The 20,384-nt window shown below is 34.2% G+C and overlaps 1 protein-coding gene across 2 annotated transcripts; it reads right to left on the bottom strand.

Moving 5' to 3' along the window:
- Positions 1-1,967: 1,967 nt before the first annotated feature.
- Positions 1,968-20,364, bottom strand: LOC111056949. 2 transcript variants are annotated; one of them, XM_022344359.2, is made up of 6 exons: positions 20,208-20,364; positions 18,807-18,964; positions 13,908-14,081; positions 12,496-12,666; positions 11,412-11,611; positions 1,968-3,237 (listed from the first exon to the last, which is right to left on the bottom strand). In XM_022344359.2, the coding sequence occupies exons 2-6, from the start codon at positions 18,901-18,903 to the stop codon at positions 3,178-3,180; spliced, it is 702 nt and encodes a 233-aa protein (XP_022200051.1). In that variant the 5' UTR covers positions 18,904-18,964; positions 20,208-20,364; the 3' UTR covers positions 1,968-3,177. The 2 variants fall into 2 exon arrangements, with proteins under 2 accessions (XP_022200051.1, XP_039285682.1); XM_039429748.1 differs by lacking the exon at positions 1,968-3,237 and adding an exon at positions 10,413-10,687 and having other exon boundaries at positions 20,208-20,354.
- Positions 20,365-20,384: the final 20 nt, after the last annotated feature.

Below are 20,384 nucleotides of genomic sequence, written 5' to 3' on the forward strand. Positions count from 1 at the left end.
AAATTCAACCTCTTACATAATTGAACATAATCTTTTAGGTTATTTAGACAAATCAGAATAAAAAATAAAAATACTTGGACAATTTCCTGATATTCAGATTACCTCAGATTTTCTAGAGCTATGACCTTCCACTTTTGCTTTCGGAAGTGCTTATAATAGACAATTATTCTAATATATATATTGTTTATTTTTCTGTGTGGCGAAAAATAACGTTCTCACCATGGGCAAAAATGTTTTTCCGGAAAAGTCATATTTTCGGCCCTAGGTGCGAAATATACTATTTCCTCCACCTACTATCAAAAGTCTCATTTTACACCCTGGAATCGAATACTAAAGTACTACTTTTCCTCCCATGGGACTAAAAATAATTCCCAGCGGGAAAAGTGATCACTTTTACTCCCAAGGGAGTAAAAATAAACCCATAAGATTAACATGGGAAGAAGTCCGACAACGCCGCGATTGAAGAATGAGGAATGTGGCAACACTGTCGTGGTCGGTAGAGGAAAAGTAAAAGAGCTCTATTTCGATCTTTGGAATATTTTAGCTCTAGGAAATAAGTAGCTCTATTTCGATTGTTAGGTTATGTTCAACCGTTGGTGGATATGAAAAAGTACACACCTCTAATGACGTTAGAGGTGTGTACTTTTTCATATCCACCAACGGTTGAACATAACCTAACAATCGAAATAGAGCTGAAATAGTGTGAAAGCGTGAAGATGTAGTAAAATTATTCATTGTTATAGGTATTGGTGTAGGTGGAGGAAAAATGTTGTGTGCATCACGGGACTAAAGTACTTATTCTCCCTCAGGGAAATTGTCGCCCTCGGCTACGCCATCGGGCGACAACAGTTTCCCTCAGGGAGAAAAAGTTGCACTTTAGTCCCTAGATGCACAAATAACTATTCATTGCAATAATTGATGATTGACATATGACATATGGTTGATTTACAGTAAGAATGCAAGCTCACAATAGTTTCTCAGACTAGCGATCATTTAATAGTTATATGGTAAGGTTTTGCATTCTATTATAGGCCTAAGTAATTATTTATGAATTTCTAATTTGCTTTGTTAATAACGTTCATTTAATATTATATATTTACATTTGTTTATTATGTAAGTTATTGCAACATAGTAAATGTTTTTAGTATTTTTTTTTAATATTCCTCAAATAGCTTAAAGCTAGAGGGATTAAATATATATATGAATTTTGTATCTAATGAGATGTGTATTGAAATTGAAATAAATAAATAAATAAATTAGGATGAAATTAAATACAAAATTAATGAATGTCACCCATTTATATTAAAAGGTCAAAGGGTAGGTTTTTGATTTTAGATGACATGTTGGTATTACTCAAAATGTTTTGATCATTTTTTAAAAATAATCACAAGGAACAAAAACGTTGACCAACAGTAAGTTGATTAGGATGAAATTAAATACAGAATTAATGAATGTCACCCATTTATATTAAGGACCAAACTATACGAGCGTATGATAGGCTTAATTCATTTTCGCGCGTCATCAGAATACATGCTCTCTTATGGGGAGCGTCTATTTTGCTCGTGTAGTTTATTCCAAAATAGACGACAGAATGCATCAGACTAATTTTAGGCTAAATTCAGTTCGTATACTTGGGACCTTGAAGGACTTGCGTGGCCCATACCTGTTTAAACCTGTTCTGTGCATAAGTCTGATGACTCTTCACTATATGGGTTCAAATTCTTATTCATGTGTACCCAACATGCAAACTGTGGTATTTGTTGCCCACACTGAATTACAGTCTTGGAGAGCTTGAAGTTTAATGATCCATTGTGGTCCGTTGGGTTACTGTATGCAAAGTACTACCGTCCTACCTACAAGATGTTAAGTATCATAGTAGATACCATACTTGATTTCATAAATGTTTAGTAGGAGTGGAATATCATGGATCCATATCAGAAACAATATATTGAAAATGAATAACATCCTTTTACATTTTCATAACACACAGCTTTATTACCACATTATAATAACATTGGTCAACTAAAGAATACGGTATTTAGTAACATAGATAACAAGTAATGTCATTTTTAATAAAAGAAAATTAATTTCCTGATAAATTTAAGAAATCTACATAAAAATTTCCAAATCAATGAAATTCATCAGAATCCCTACATTTCAATTACCTGAAGACTCAAGTTTTGACGAGGTTTTGAGTTTCCAACAAAATAGAGAGCATAACTTAATATGAAAAGAAGGTGAATGCTAGAATGGGATAATTCATAAAATTTCATTAGTGTACAATAAGTTACGAGCTCCTAAGTTAACATAGCAGCTTGTTTGGAACAGCTTGATAAATTTTAACCATATTAATCTTCCAAGTTAGAGAAATAATGTAACTGTTGATAAGCAGATATTTTTTTAAAACCTTACAGTTGTGTTGTGAGTGATGTAGTGGTACTTTTCCATAATGAAAACACAAATTTGACAATGACAAAGTGCTTGACAATTTCAAATTTGTTTTTTCATTTCTTTAAAAGTTACGTCAATTGCTTGCAACCTCTCTTATGGACAGACGCTATTTTATTTGAATAACATTGATACTTCTTTCCAATTTGCAATTTGAAAATTAAATTGTGAGCTTTTTGAGAAATGGCGAGGCTGTTTATAAATTTTAACAATTTGAACAATATTTATATTTGAGTTAATTATTAAAGTATAGTGTTGAGCCTATTGATTCTTTCACAATCATTGTCATGGCTTGTGCTTGTGAGGATAAATAAATAAATAATAAATTACGCATCAATGCGTCAATATAAACAAGAATACTACTCCCATCCTAAAATGGAATATTTGGTAGAGTGATAAAATTATTCTATAACGAGTTGTAAAACGAAGAAGTGTGTTCTTGATTTCAAAAGGAATATGTCGCAACCGTTCTATTCACTCGGAGAATTATTGTTCATTCTATTGCTTACGAAAAACTACTCCTTTCTCATAGTGACATTGTTCTGTTCAAAACATTCTTGATCAGTATTCTGGAGCAGAACAGACAAACATTATAAGATTGGCATTGTTGACTTTGGTGAAATCAAGTTAATGGCTGAACACATTCATTCGGAAGTCTCACAGCTGAAGAAGGCGGATCTCAGGCTGATAGTAATTCAAGGTTCAGATGATGCTAATCCAACTTGGCTCTTATCGCATTTGTAATCGTCTTTTGCTCATTGTGTCCAGGGATGATGCTCGAGAATTCGGCTGAAAGCAAAAATAAAATGTTACAGTTAATGCTGAGTTTGAATTCTGAGGCAGAAAGAAGTGTGAAGTTGTATGATCAATTTAGAACATAAATATAGTTCAAGTTACACCTAAGGTCTAAGGTAATGATGAATGAAAGCATCAAGGCGGTTCCCTATATCAGTATACTGATATCTCTGATGTAATACTGATATCGGTATACTATATCAGTAATAGTGTGTGTACGTGCCCGGTAATGAAGATATTATTCCCATGAGATTAACGGACAATTGCCACTAAGCCCAGCCCAGTGAGTTGAGAATAGTCCCATTAGAGCTCAAGGTAACATTTTCACTGTACTGGATACAGTCACAGCATATTTTTCAATAAAAACACCAGCAATATTAGTAGATAGAATTTTGAAAGTATTCGTCAACCTCTGAGTCTGCTATCTTCTAATTGCTCATAACAGACAGCAACCCTTCCATAGCTAACAAATTAAACCGGACGAAAAAAGATGTTTACATTCAATAAAAATTATTATTTTACAGGGCATGCTTTCGTGACAAAATATCAAGTCTCTTCATTTATGGAAAAGTTCCACAAACATAAATATTCACTCTAGAAACATTCAATAATATTTCCTAAATTATTGAATAGTAAAATTAATACGAATTGAAATATAATAATTGAATTCCATTCACCTATCCTATCCCCTTCCCTGATTGGCAAATAAACGGATGTGACGTCACAACTTGAAAATTTGGAAGAAATTTGGAACAACTATCAGAAGAAATAAGAATGACAAGATAATTTCTGAATCAAAGAACAAAAGCAAGGCAATCTGGGATGTAATTAAAAAACAGTCTAGTAAATCATTGTTGGTGAAAAACAATAGTCCATTAAGTTCAGACCAGTTCAATGAATTCTTCATAAAAAATATTAGTAAAGTTGTTGCTGAGGTTGAAAGTAGGAATTCAACAAGTAGTCCAATTGATTTTTTAAATTCTGGTTACTGTAAACCCTCTTCTAAGTTTGAATTTGAATTGATTGAAAAAGATGATGTTATTCGTGTTCTTGGGAAAATGAAAGCCAGCAATAGCACAGATGTATATGATATAAGTCCAAAAATGCTGAAAATGGGTTGTGATTATATTATAGATCCTTTGATAAATTTAGTGAATAGTTCAATTATTGATGGTGTTTTTCCACAGACTTTAAAATTGAGTAAAGTCTTACCTGTCCATAAAAAAGGTTGCAAATCCGACTTAAATAACTTCAGGCCGATAAATATAACCACCACTGTGTCCAAAGTTCTTGAAAGTGTTTTGAATATGCAAATAGTAAACTATTTTGAGATTAATGGTCTTTTTAGTAACTCTCAGTTTGGGTACAGAGTGGGGAGAAACACAATTAGAGCTGCTGAGGATCTCTATAAGGATTGCTTGGACTCCTTAGAGAATAAGTGCTTCACTCAGGCTAAGTTATTTGATTTGTCGAAAGCTTTTGACACGGTTTCTCACAAACTCCTACTAGATAAACTCTTATTCTATGGGTTTCAGTCCAGATCCATAAGGATGATTGAATCATATCTCAGCAATCGTTTTCAGAAAGTTGCATTCAATGGATCAGAATCTCAGTACTTGCCTGTCTCTCATGGGGTTCCTCAGGGGTCAATATTAGGTCCAATACTATTCCTAATCTACATTAATGACCTCCCAACTATAGTTGACCCTCCAGCTAAGAGTTATCTTTTTGCTGATGATCTTTGTGTGTTTCTGAGCACGCCAACAGAGGCTTCCCTGAATGCTGCTGCACAAGATGTGACTCAGTCAATTGAGAGGTGGTGCAACTCAAACTTGCTGTGTGTGAACTCCAACAAGGTTCAAGATTTGAGATTCACTTATAATAGGAGACTGCTGGTGGTAGATGCGGAAAAGGAAGCCAAATTTCTGGGATTCACTCTGGACAACTGTTTGAGTTGGTCCAGGCACATTGATAAAACCGCTGGAAAGCTTAATAGAGGAATATTTATATTAAGAAAGTTAAGGACTTGTGTCAGTGTTGATGTTCTAAAGGTAGTTTACTTTGCTCACATTCAGTCACACCTGTCTTATGGTGCTGTACTGTGGGGGTCAAAGGCATATAGCTCAAAACTATTTCGTATTCAAAGAAAGGCAATCAGACTTATTTGTGGTCTGCCAAAACGTGCTCAATGCAAAGAGAGCTTCAAAGAATTAGAAATACTGACATTTCCCTCTATTTTTGTTCTTCAGTGTCTGACCTATGTGAGGGAGAATTTGAATGGTTTTGTTGAGCAGGGAGTATCCCATGAGCATCAGACTAGAGGCAGGAATAATTTGATCACCAGCCGCTACGAGTATTCTAGCACGCAAAAAACATTTCTATTCATTGGTGTGAAGCTTTTTAATATGCTCTCTGAACAATTTAGAGGTTTGCCAAATCTAGTTTTCAAGCAGAGGCTGAAGATATTCCTAATCAGTAACCCCATTTACACTTTCCAGGAGTTCTATGAACTGGCTAGGACTTTGTAAAATTATTAATATTATGTTGAGGTACCTACATTAAGTAAATACTGTATCAACTACTGCTACTTTTCATTTCTGTTTGTTCGTTTTTATTTGTGTGACTGCATTATATTTCAGAATATCAGAATATCTTATATTTGAATATATATATATTTTTTAATATCTTTCTTTGTTTGGACATGATATTAATATATCATGATATTGTAGTTCTTTTAGAATAGTATATTTCCAATTGTTGTATTGTGTTATTGTTGTATTGTATGTGTGATATTTGCTGTACATTGTGACGGAGGTAATGCTTCTGAAGACCTCAGAAGCGGTTACATTAAAACTTATTCTATTCTATTCTATTCTATTCTATTCTATTCTGAAGAAAAAAGATTATCATAGCGGATGGTGTCATGTGTCGGGTCGTGCCAAAATAAGTGTGTGCCGAAATAGGCCATTCGCGAATTCGGCGAAATGGCGAATCCGGTCATTATACTCATTGGCAGAACTAGTGGATGAGCCCTTATACTCGAACACGAACAGCCGCCATCCCAGAGTTTGATGGGTGACCCCCTGAACTCCCTGACACAGTCTATCCGGTTCTCCCGGTCAAGGACGAAGAATTCAAGTATCAAGTGAGTAAGATCTCTCATCGCGTATCGTATCCTGATATGAAAGAAAGAGAACATACGCCGCAACCAGATCATTGTATATGCGGGCTCATGTGAGGGAATTTAAACAGAGTGTCCCACCAAGGTTGTAACAGACGTTGACCATAGATTCTACTCTACATTTCTGACAAAAGATGTTCAGTAAACGTTTTTCCTATCGAGCTTAGTTTCGAGATATATAGATTTTTCTATATTTTCAGAATATGCCTACTTACGGTCATTAAATACTTAATAACTCGAAAACTACTAGTCAAATTTTAATTTCGAGGGTATTGATGGAAGGAGAAAAACATTTCAAACAAGATTGATGTAATTTATTTGTTGTTAGATATTTTGTAGTTTTTTATTAGAGCTTAAACTTTAAAAAATGTTATTCTTCAAATTCAAAGTCAAATTTCAAACAGTTTTTTCTCGATTTTTCTCCAGGTAATTATAGTGGTTTCAATATTTCAAAAACTTCTCCATTTTATGAGCTTCCGAATGAGTATAAATTCGAAAAGGTAAGTTCCACGATAAAGTGTTCAAAACTGCTAATATCTGGAATGAACACCTTCAAAATGAGGAAATTCACAAACAGCATGCATCAAGTGATGATCCTAAGGGTGAAATCACCTGATTATTGCATTATATTTCCTGTAGCATATAGCTTAAATCCTTTATAAAATATTAATCTTACACTTTTACAAGATCCAACAAAATTTATTCAAAGTATATGAATGACAGAATTAAAAAAACTGATGGCAACCATTCAGATGGTAATTAAGTTACATATCATGCTCTCTGCTTGCAGGAGTTCAAAATAGCCTCCATTTCCGTTTATGCAACTTCTGCTGCCGTTCATTAAGCTTCGAGTTGCCCGTCTTACTTCGTTGGGCCATATCTTCATTACTTTAAACGGCAATCGAATTCTGAGAATCAGTTCCTCCCTGGTCTCTACAGGTTCTCTGTAAACTCTACTTTTCACAACCCCCAAAAGTATAAGTCTATTGGAGTAAGGTCAGGTGAGCGTGGTGGCCAACTTACGGGTCCACCTCGGCCAATCCACCGCCCAGCATAATTTTTATCAAGCCACCCACGGACGTTTCTAGGATAATGAGGGAGGCAGCCATCCAACTGGAGCCACATATTCTGCCTCAAATTGAGAGACACGTCTTCCATCAATTCGTGAAGCTCATTGACCAGAAAGTCCATAAAAGCTTCACCATTTATTCTTGCAGGGAAAATGGAAGTTCCATGTATGTGTATTGTGGAAATTTATAGCACCAGTTCTTGTGAACGTACTTTTATCAGTGTTCTGTCCATTAAATGTTTGAAACACAATCTTGTGCTAAGATCCAACCGCAAAACTGCATCCTTGAAACAGTATCAGGTTCATTCAACTCTTGAACTGGGGTATCATGAAATGGTCGAAAGTTATTCTTCTTCAATATTCTTTCAACTATCATTCTTGAAACATCCAACATCCCAGCTGCCCGCCGGATCGTGGATTCTCCTCGAAATACTTTAGAATAAGATTCTCGAAAGCTTCAGGAATTAAGACGGGCCACTCGAACCTTAAAACTGATTATAGCCCTTACCATCTTGACATCTGTCAATCTTAAAAACGACGTGTTATGAGATGGGTGTTTTCGGTCAGGGAAACGTATCCTGTATACTCTCTCTGCCTCTCTTGAATTGCATCCACACTCTCCATACACCAATAACATGTTCAAGTACTCAATCAATGTAAATTTCATGTTAATGAACGCAAACACTTCTCTACTAACCAAAGTTGATACATATCTTGCCAATTAACTGGAAAGCACACTGAAAACCATACTGAAAATAGGCTTACACATACACTTATTGTTATTTTATTCAGGATTTATGGTACAGAAAATAATGCAAGTTGTGGAAAAAGTCATATCATTGTAGAATGTTAAAATGTTGATTGAAACTTGAGAATATTGTCAAAGAGAAATCAGGTGATTACACCCTTAGGATCATCACTTGATGCATACTGTTTGTGAATTTCCTCATTTTGAAGGTGTTCATCTCAGATATTAGCAGTTTTGAACACTTTATCATGGAACTTACCTTTTCAAATTTATACTCATTCGAAAGCTTAGGAAATGGAGAAGTTTTTTAAATATTGAAACCCGGAGAAAAATTGAGTAAAAATGTTTGAAATTTGACTTTGAATTTGAAGAATGGCCTTTTTAAAGTTTAAGCCCTAATAAAAAACTACAAAATATCTATCAACAATAAAAATTACATTAATCTTTTTTGAAATGTTTTTCTCCTTCCATCAATACCCTCGAAATTAAAATTTGACTAGTAGTTTTCGAGTTATTAAGTATTTAATGACCGTAAGTAGGCATATTCTGAAAATATAGAAAAATCGATATATCTCGAAAACTAAGCTCGATAGGAAAAACGTTTACTGAACATTTTTTGTCAGAAATGTAGAGTAGAATCTATGGTCAACGGCTGTTACAACCTTGGTGGGACACCTGTATATGTGAGTTGAACAATATTAATCTAATTAATAAATTGATTTGATTTTTATACTGCCAAAATTTTCCTACCTACTAATTCTTCTGCCACCACCTTATGCCATGAGTCAGGCTTATCATTATATTGTTGATAATTAATTGAGCTATTCGGAGCAAGTAATGAGCCTATCAAAAAATATCTATCACGAATAAATTATAACCAAAATCATTCCAATTATTTTCCTAATAAAGAATTTTTTCATTTCATTTCATTCCAATTATTTTTAATTTATTGCCAAGAGAATTGGGCAAGTAAGTAACAATACGTACACTGGTACTTGAGAATCCGCCTCTATTCTATTGCGTATGAGTGTAGAGCGAAATTTATAAACAATCAGAAGCCAATTGAGAAATTCATATACTTGAACGAGTGTTAATGAGATTTTGTATAAAGTACAAGAACAAAATTGATATTAGGCACTTCTGGGTACAAGGGTGGGACACCTAGTATGAGAGCGTGCGAAAAAGTTCTTATTGTGTTGGTTTGGGTGAAAACATAGTGGAGCGGCGAAGTGTAGCAGAGAATTATGATGTTTAAATAATCCATGCATCTAAGGGCCGGTTTCCGAGCTCGGAATTTTAGCTAAGTTCTAGACTTTAAACAGCTGGAGTCAGAAAATTGGCTTTCCGAAACGGGGCGTAGTCGCAGTAAAATGACTTACGATTTTTAATTTGAAATTAAATTTCGAAAAACTAGAAAATTGAACACAAAATAAAATAAAGAGAAGATAGTGTAAAGTTCCAGCTATCTTGGGTTATTTAGAAATGTTTCATTTCGTCAAGGAAAAACGTTTCCAATTATAGAAATGAGAAAATAAAGATTATCATAAAAGCTGCGCCCCGTTTCGGAAAGTCAATTTTCTGACTCCAGCTGTTTAAAGTCTAGAACTTAGCTAAATCCCGAGCTCGGAAACCGGCCCTAAATGTATCAGCTTTCCTCTACCTTCTACCCTACCTTCGCCGCTCCAATATGTTTTCACACATTTCAATAAATGCTTCACTTTTTAAAACAGTCACAGCTACCTTCTCCGTTACCCCCTCTACCTTCGCCACTCCACTTTTTGACATTCACAAAAGGAAAACCATCTGGAACACCAGATTTTAGTGTCCGGCTGGTGTATGACTTTGGTTGCCAGCCCGGCCATAGCTGGGCTGGCAACCACTGTCCCACTGGTCCACCAAAGACAGCTGTTGGTCTCAAGAGCTGTCCCACTGGTTCCCCGCTGCTATACATAAGGATACCACCTGACTGTCCCAGAATGGTTTTTGGGCCGATTAGGATGCGCTTAAAAAACCTTATTACATTTAGATAGTGAGCCAACTAGGCCTCTGTCTTTTTCCTAAAAATGCAAGCATTTTGAATTTGAAATATTATTATTTCAATCATAAATTAGAAAAGAATGTAACTCTCTACTTTCAACTTTCTATTGAATAAAATATTCAAGACAGTCATGATTCCACCAACAATTTATTTCTTTTACTCAAACTTTTGCACTTGTTTTAAAACAATTTTTTATCATAAAGTTCAAACTCTTATTCACAATGATTTTCTGATAATTTATAGATGGGATCATCCATTATTGTAAGAAATGTCAGCAACAACATTGATATTCTCATCAAAGGGAACTTCAAAAAATCTAGTGCAGTACTTTTCACTTTTCTCGTTTTTCGGTGTTTCTTGTACCTCATTGGAACATCTGCATCTAAATCCGTGTTTACAAGTGAGGTTCTGTACAGAGGAGAAAAATAATACCATTTCTATTTACTTATACCATAGAGAAAAATAGCATAAGAAGATATCCAATGGTATAGGGCGTTTGTGTTCCAAATTTCACTGTTAACTCAAGCTGATAGTCCTAGTAGTTCTTTTTCATGAAGCTTTTGTGTTCCAAATTTCACTGTTAACTCAAGCTGAATGCTTTCATAAAGCTTTGTGACGCTGGTAGTCTCATACTGTGTCGTTCTTACACTTCCACCCGGCCAAAACAGTAATAATCAACAGTAGTAGACAGTAATCGGCTTGAAATTTGGAAAAAATAGAAGACAAGAAAGACAAGAGGGCAAGATCATAAAATACCTATATCATGGGATATCTTCATAATATGCTATTTTCCTCTATGCTTAAACGTATTTATTACGAAACAAGGTATTGCAATTCCATTTAACATGAATTACAATTGAAATATTTTTAAAATATTGAATTATTACAGTTTTAGAAGGTAGGTTAGCAATTTAAAAATATAAATTTATCAAGATTTTGTCAGTTTTACACATTTAACTGAGAAATGTTCAGTTTAACATGATTGTAGAATGACAAGACTTGTTCACCTTGAATGCTCATCTTCATTCCACCTTGAATGGATAAGACTGAAATATTAATTTAGAGAAATTCTACAACACCTCTGGGTATCGTGTAGATTTAATGTTTAGATTGTAGATTTGAGTTGACTTACCCGATGTGTGGGGTTGGAGGAGGACTGTCCGAGCATTCTCTCGCGCACATTCCAGCGCAGATTGGAGTGCGCAGACTCGCCAGGCACCCGGTTCTGTCGCCAGTACTGCTGGTAATGGTGGTACAGAGCCACCGGGTCACACCTGTTCACCGCCGCTCCCGGCTTCTGCGATCCTGGGCACAGTTTCCACGGTCTTATAACTGAAAATTGGAATTGTAACATCTTAGTCGATTTAATACAAAGCAATAATTTATCTCTCCTAAGGCAAATTACAGTAATACAAGAAGAATGAACGATACATTTTTATTTATTTATTGAATGGGGCAAACAATACAATAGTCGGAAAAGAAAAAAACAGACTATTGCCCAAAACTTCTTCTATTTCCTAAGTTTGTCTTAAATCGTCCAAATATTATGTCGGTTATGTCCATTTCAATTTCTACACCAAATAATCAATCTAAAACTATAAACAGAATAAAACAAAGAATTTTCAATTTAGATAGATTAATAAAACTTTCGTAAAAGCATGAAACAATCTTCAAATTCACAAAATATAATAAAACACTTCAATTTCGAGCTCAAAAAAATTTCTTGGTTGCTCGGTTGATACAGCCTATCCAGTTCAAAAACATTTCAAGGTCCGCAGTTCATTGAACTGTAATACGGTGGTAACAAGTAGTAATTGTAGAATTGTCAAGTAGTTATTGATTGAGGAGAAAATAAAATAATAGAGTAAATTTCCATAGCTTCAGAATGAGCTTAGCATTATGTTTTCTACAAGATCGAATGAGTCTTGGAGCATTTCCATAATTAATACAAGAATACTCTTTGCAAATCAGACTTTCGTTTAAGATGCCTTTCAAAATGAAGACATTTTTTGTCATCATCCCATTTTTGTGAGATCCATAAACTTCTTAACGAAGCTTATTGATTTATGAATATCACCTCAAGTACAATGAAATATGCGAATTGAGATGAAATGAGAAATGTTTGAAGTATAAAGATCTTATAAATTAATAGATAAATCTTGTGATGAAATCCTGCAAAAATAATGAGAAATCGAAAAAAAATGTCAAATACTTACATCCAGGCCGATTTGAAGGAGCTACATTCTCTTTAGAGCCTCCTGCTGAGGTGACACATCTCCTATCAAATTTATCAACTACTTTTTCTTTGCTAGGTAAATCTACCGAGTCCATTTGCTGAGAAGTACTAGTGACATAGCTTTGTGGTTGTGAATCTATACATGCACTTCCTAAAACAACATTCACATTTTGTGATTAACGATTCAATATTGACATTCACAAATACAAATATTGGCAATTAATCTTGAAGAGATAAAGTCATCAAGTAATCATTGACTTTTCGACAGTGATGGATCAAAGTAGTGATATCGTTAACAGTGATAGTGATATATCTGTACACTTTCATTTCACATTCAACAATCTTATATATTGGAGAAAATGCTTGGTTAACAGCAAAACCCATTGCTGCATAAAATTAATTAAAACTCTGTAAATTAATATGTGTTTCAGAGCATGCGCAGAAAAAAATAAGAATATTTGAAAAAAAAAACATATTGACATGTGATAACAGTACCTATTCAATCAATTGATGTGCATCAATGCATAGCTAGAATTACTCAAGTAGTATCAGAGTTATCTAGAACATTCTAAAATGTATGTAAAATATTACAATGAGGTACTGTGGTACAGTATGATAATAATATGATATAATAGATAAGCTAAAGTTAATGATAATATTGATAAGTAATAATGGATTGTTTTATTATTGGGAGTGGAAAGAGGCTATATTCCGAGTGAAATACATGCACTCATTCCGAGTATTTGCAAATTTTCGGACTAAAAATTAAACTTAAATTTATTTCAGTGATGATAAAATATGTTTTGGAACTATTTATAAAAAAATCATGGGAAAGTGGCAGTTTTGAGATAAGTCTGTTAGCACGTTTCGAATCATCCATGAGATTTGTTTATTATTCAATGTAAAAAAATTATAAATGTATAAAACCATTTATGAACTCAATAATTAATCTCTTCTTCCTAAGTATGGTGCAATATATCATGATTGTAACATTCATTTTGAATGATTCATCAAGTCTATAGATCTCTTCTCATGACATTTTCCAATCATCATTATTTATAAAAGGAATTTGTTGAAGAGAAGTTTGGTTTCTGAATCCAATCTGCATCATAAAGTTTTTTCTTGGATTTTCAAGGACTTGAATCTTTGAAATGAGTCAAAGATGCTAAAGTTGGTTTCTGTATTTTGCAATATCTAATCGACTGCTGTGAACAGTACATGACAGCCTATTTTATGTATTACAGGTACTTATGATAGATATAGATCAAGTTCCTGTCACTGACAAGAACAACAATACGAGAAAGCCTAAGAATAACATCAAGTTGTCTCAAGAAACTAGATACCGGTACACACAGTCAAGTGGTAGGATTTGATTGAAAACTTTGCAAGTACCTTTATCGGTCTTTCTACTACGAGACGTCCTCACATTGCCTTCACCGTAGCTAGTCGTGGTGCTTGGAGAGCAGCTTCGGTGAGAGTGAGGTACTTGTAGGGTCTGCAGTTTTCTCTCTTCTTCCATCTGTTTCTCCAAAACGCGCACATCATATTTGATCAATTTTTTCAAATCTGTTGACACGAAACACAGTCGATTAAAAACTGTTTTGTATTTCATGAATGTGTTGAAGTATCCACAAAAATACTAAAATGGTCAAAAGGTATTTAGATAGAAATTATATGTTGTTATTCCCTGGAAGAATCATCAACCAATGTCGTATTTTTGTAAATGAATAGATGGAAAAATATTAGGCGGAAAGGGTATGCAATAAATTACTGTAGCCTACTAAGATGTAAGTAGAATTTTAAAAATGTCCCAGGGCCAGTTGCACAAAAGTCTGATAAATTTTAAAAGTGATTAAATGCTTTTACATTTCTGTATGAGCTATGAATGTTACTATAAATTCTTCATTCGTAATAAATTTTAATAGTATAGGATAAGGACAGAAAACTGTGTGATTCAGAGTTCGAGATGAAATATAACGTCAGAAGAAATGAAAATCTAAGAAGACGATGCTAGCGAAAAAGAAATCATCCTTTAAAGGCCTTTATCAGGGGGCGAAGATATTCTGATATAATATAACCTGTATTTTTAAGATTGTTACTATCTTGACAGTCAATAGATGCTGAGTAAGAGATTCAACAACAAAATAAGAGAGAGATTTGTGATTTAGTTATTCGACCAATCACAAGCCAACCAATAAAAGAGCAGCAATTCAGTCGTTATGGCATCGCAACGGCCAAAGTGAAAATTCAACCAATCACAAGTCAACGAATAAGAGAGTAGCGATTAAGGCGGCTGATGACAACTATCAATGATGATGATGAACATCTGCCACATACTGTTCAAGAATCAGCGAGGATCACACCAGTCACTGTAATTGAAGTGGAAAATATGATCAAGAGTAGCATCAAAACCAGGAAGGCACCAGGGTTTGATCTCATAACTGGAGATGTATTGAAACAGCTTCCAAGGAAGGCTCTCTTGAAGCTTACATTCCTCATAAATACATATTTTAGGCTGAGATATGTCCCAGATTACTTGAAAGTTGCAGAAGTCATGATGATTTTAAAGCCTGGAAAAGCACCACATGAAGTTACATCTTACAGGCCAATCTCTCTCTTACCTGTAATCTCAAAACTATTTGAAAAACTGCTCTTGAAAAGATTATAGCCAATTATAGAGAGTAAGAAGTTGATACCAAAACATCAATTTGGATTTAGAGAGAAACACACCACCATAGAGCAAGTCCACAGAATCACCAATTTAATTGAGATGGCTCTTGAAGAGAAGAAAATTTGTAGTGCAGTATTCCTGGATGTTGCCTAAGCATTTGATAAGGTGTGGCATAGAGGCCTATTGGCAAAATTAAGAACTATGCTTCCAATTGAATAAACTGAAATATTGGAGTCATATTTAGTGGGAAGATATTTCAGTGTCAAACAGAAAGACGCCTATTCAGAGCTAAAAGAAATTGGAGCAGGAGTACCTCAAGGTAGTGTTCTTGGGCCAATTCTATATCTACTGTTTACTAGCGATCTACCTGAATTGGAAAATGATACAGGGGCAACATTTGCTGATGACACAGCTGTACTAACTCTGGGCGACAACAGTCAAGAATCTATGAGGAAACTTCAAGATGCTGATGATGAAATCTCCAGTTGGGCTAAACTGTGGAAAATCAAAGTGAATGAGACCAAGTCTGTCCAAGTCAACTTCACAAACAGAAAATGTGAGAAAATTCCCCTAGGCATGACTCTGGATGAAAGGTTGCGTTGGAAAGCACATGTGAAGAAGAAGAAGAGAGAAGAACTAGGTATCAGATATAAAAAATATACTGGTTGATAGGCCGAAATTCTGCTCTTTCAACTTACAAGATCCTCTACAAGCAAATCCTGAAACCAATATGGATGTATGGAATCCAACTCTGGGGCTGTGCCAGTAAGAGCAACGTCGATGTAATCCAACGATTCCAGAACAAAGTTTTGAGGAACATCGTCGATGCTCCAAGATTCAGCAGAAACGCCGACATTCACAGAGACCTGGAGGTGGAGTTTGTTGCAACAGAGATTGGGCGCTTCGCACGCAAGCATGCAGACAGGATCCAACGGCATGAAAATGAAGAAGTCACTCAGCTACTTGACAACACACATATGCTGCGCAGATTAAAGCGGACCAAACCCTTCGAGTTGTGTGGTGTTGTGGAGTGAAAATGTCAAAAGCAGAGCAGTGTTGATAGTGTAAATGTGTATATTATAATACATGATACTTTATTTATATATATTACTATTATTATCTAATGTTAATTTCAAGTTAGTTGCTAGAAGTAGTAGTCCTGGTGAGAACTACCTACCTTATTGATATTTAACCCATTATTATATTAGGAAAAAATTGCTCATTAGTCTTTTTAGGCTAGATTGCAATGGGATTTGAAAAAAAAAAATTGTGATTTAGTTATTTTCGACCAATCACAAGCCAACCAATAAAAGAGCAGCAATTCAGTCGTTATGACATCGCAACGGCCAAAGTAAAAACTCAACCAATCACAAGTAAACGAATAAGAAAGTAGCGATTACATAGTCAAGGCGGCAGACAATCATTGAGTGAGAGAATTCAACCAATCAAAAGCTCATTTCTATAATTCGAAACGTTTTCCCTTGACAAAATGGAACATTCCTAAATAATTCAAAATAGCAGAAACTTTACACTTTATTTTATTTTGTATTTAATTTACGAGTATTTCGAAATCCTATTATAAGCGAACAATTTCTGTATATGATTATATGGTTATCTGGATATCTGGTTATGTATGGCCAACGGATCTTGAAAACGGCTTTTAACGATTTTCACGAAATTTGGAACATAGTAGGTTTATAATATAAAAATTCGATTGCACTAGGTCTCATCCCTGGGAAAACTCGCTGAAGGACATTAAAAGGATAATTATTATTCATCCTTGAAAAACATGATAATTGCGTCGTCTGTCGATAAAAGATGTGAGTGCCTGTGTGGAAGATAGACAGAATTATGTTCAGCTGTTCATCTATTTGTAATCAATCAGCTTATCAGCTTATTCACGAGAAATATCAATCTAGAAATTTTAATCGATTCGATCAAAATGATCTGATTTTGTTGACATGACATGGTATATCATTCTGGATAAGAGTATATCATAATTTTCAAAGTTATTCTTTATTTTACAGTTTTAAGTGATTAGTAAGTGTTATTTTGTTATTCAATTTGTTATTAAGTGATTAGTGAGTGTTATTTTGTTAGTCAATTTTGTTATTCATATTTCAAATGTTTGGACTGAAAATTAGACCTGAATTCAAGTGTATGGAACATACTCCTATTAGATCCTACTTTTTGGAATATCGTTTATAAATCAAAAATCAGGAAAGAAACAGTTTTGGGTTGTACCTGTTAGTCCTTACCAAATTATTTTAAAGAATTGTGTTCTGTTTATCAACAAATAAACAAATAACGAGCGAAGCTCGACCCGATATTATCATCTAATTTGAAGATAATCAGGATAATCTATATATATAAAAGCGAAATGGCACTCACTCACTCACTCACTCGCATAACTAAAAATCTACCGGACCAAAAACGTTCAAATTTGGTAGGTATGTTCAGTTGGCCCCTTTAGAGGCGCACTAAGAAATCTTTTGGCAATATTTCAACTCTAAGGGTTGTTTTTAAGGGTTTAAAGTTCATCTTTTAGCATGTATATTCTTCTTCTCCCAATCTCTTAATTATTATAATTGAAATTTCCATATCATATGTTACTATAGAACTATAATCTAGATAGAGTACCTCTTCGAAACAGTTGTTAACTGGCAACTAAATTAATAATTTTGTCAGGTTGGCATTAAGTTGAGTTGACTTTGTTAGGTTGGCACCAAGTTGAAGATTTAAATGCATTTATCGCGAAAAAATTGATTGGGCACTGCTACTTCAATCCTGGGGATATTATATTACTAGCCGTCAGGCTCGCTTCGCTCGCCATATCCGTTTAGCCAGACGTTTAGTCTGGACCCCCGACTGGATCGTCCTAACATATGATAAAAATGCTCAAACGAAAAATGCAGGCGAGCGGAGCGAGCCTGCTGATCTCATTCTTGGACGATCCAGTCGGGGGTCCAGGGGGCGGAGCCCCCTGGCCAGACGGATATGGCGAGCGAAGCGAGCCTGACGGCTAGTCAGACTATAGAATTATTCATAATCAATCAGCTGACAAGTGGATTATTCATTGATGTCTGGCCGTGTCTATTTCTATTAGGTAGGGTTTCAATATTTTTTATGATGCGCGCCCATCAATATCAATATTCTCACATTTGAAAAACATATTTTAATAGGTGATTGAAAATAAAATAAAAAATGATTAAATGAACTAAATAATGCTAAAGAAATTATAGTATTCTTGATTGAAGAAAATTAATTTTAAAATAGCCTAGTTGAGAAATATTTTTATCGGATGAAAACATTATCACGGAACTGGATAAATAAATTATCATATGGGATACAAATTCAAACGTGAACTGAGTTTATTAACATAAGTGAGTTTTTGATCTTGGAGAAAACAAATAAAAGTTTTTAAGTGAGTAAATTATGATTCAACTGTGAATTGTGATTCAACTGAATCAACTAGAACAGGTGACATTAGATACTTGTGGATGAAAAACTGCTTGAGGTCTACTGTTCACAGAACTACTATTGAAATTTATTCAAAAGACGTTTGTGCAACCGGGCCTGCTGAGATATATTTATATTTTCAGTTATTGCACCATTCTTACCTGAAATGAATTCTTTCAACTGGTCTGGAGATATACTAGAGTAGCCTAGTTCGCTGAGGTGTTCCAAAACCTCTCTTGGATCCAAATTTAGTGACATATTCTATAAAAAACGCTCTCCTTGACTTGAAAAGTTTTCACACTGGATTTGAAGAGATCATCTGAAAGGTATAGTATATTACAAAATTATAACCTGATGCACAGACAAACAATAATTATTAAGCTTTAAACACTCATTGTGGAATAGTTATGATGAGCTAGAATCGTCTCAAAGGACGTAAGTCAATTTAAACAAAAATATATTGTAAGGTTACGATGGGAGAAATTTGTATTTATAAAACGACAACCAATAATCTCATGTTCATGCTAATAGTTTGTTTAAAAAGAATCAATTTAGAAAAATAATAATACATCCACTCATTAAGTCTAATTAACCACATCATGTGAAACAAAGCTGTATAAAGATCATGAAAAAGCGTCAAATGTCAAAGAACTATTTAACTGAAATACAATAATTCATAATATCCCAACCAACTCTCTAATTGAAAAATAAATAATTATTTATTGATTCTGATAAAAAAGATTTTTGCAACTCGGCACTACATAATTTAAAGGAAACTGGTGATTGAAGCAAGCCTGAAAGTCTCCTGGCTAGACGGATAAGGCGAGCGAAGCGAGCCTGCCGCCTAGTTTTATATATTGTTTGGATACTCAAAAAGAAGTTAAGAACCAATTTTCTCATGTAAAATTTCCTTGTGCTTGATCGAGAGTGGCCCAAAAATCTTGTATTTTAGGTTCACATTTTGGCTACTCTGTAGCTAGCACAAGGACATTTTGCATGAAAAAAATTGTTCTGGACTTATCCATCCAAACAATATATTTAAAAATCATAACTATGAACTATTGCAAGTACACCCCTTTGTTCATGTCTATATTGACTGGACTAAAGGTTTTGTTTTTCAATATTAACAAAACAGATAAAGCACTTGGCAAAATAACTACCGTAAGGATTTAAGATACACAAAAGAACAAACTTCTTCAATTACCTAAGCTTGGTTAGTTTTGATGGAAATAATAATAAGAGAAGTGAGAATAAAAATCCAATAACAAAGCAGAAAGAGTGAGGTTATACTTTGCTAATTCCTATCAAAACTGAAAGTTCGTAAATTCAGAAAACATGATTCAAGTTACAAAATAGCACGTAAATTGAAACAATAAATTTGGAAAATTTGTAATAACTAGTAGAATACAGTAATAGAAATACGATTTGGATTAAACTTATAGTTCTATAGCCTAAGCTTGATATTTCGGTTACCTATCAATTAAACTAGCCTAATTTGATCAACTTTTAATTATTGAATGCTTAGAAAGAAGAAATCATGCAATTTATGTTTAAATACTTACATAAATTACCTAGAAGATGAAAAATATTAATATTAATTATTACGATAATTCACAACAACTTGTCAAGTAACAACTAGAAAAGTAGAAATCGATTTGAAAATTGAAAATTCAACAATTTTAAACGAGAGCACAGAGCAACAAGAGACTAGAGAGGCTACTCGAATATTCAGCAGATCA

The sequence above is a fragment of the Nilaparvata lugens genome, chromosome 5 (genome assembly GCF_014356525.2).
Source record: "Nilaparvata lugens isolate BPH chromosome 5, ASM1435652v1, whole genome shotgun sequence".
Classification (NCBI taxonomy): Eukaryota; Metazoa; Arthropoda; class Insecta; order Hemiptera; family Delphacidae; genus Nilaparvata; species Nilaparvata lugens.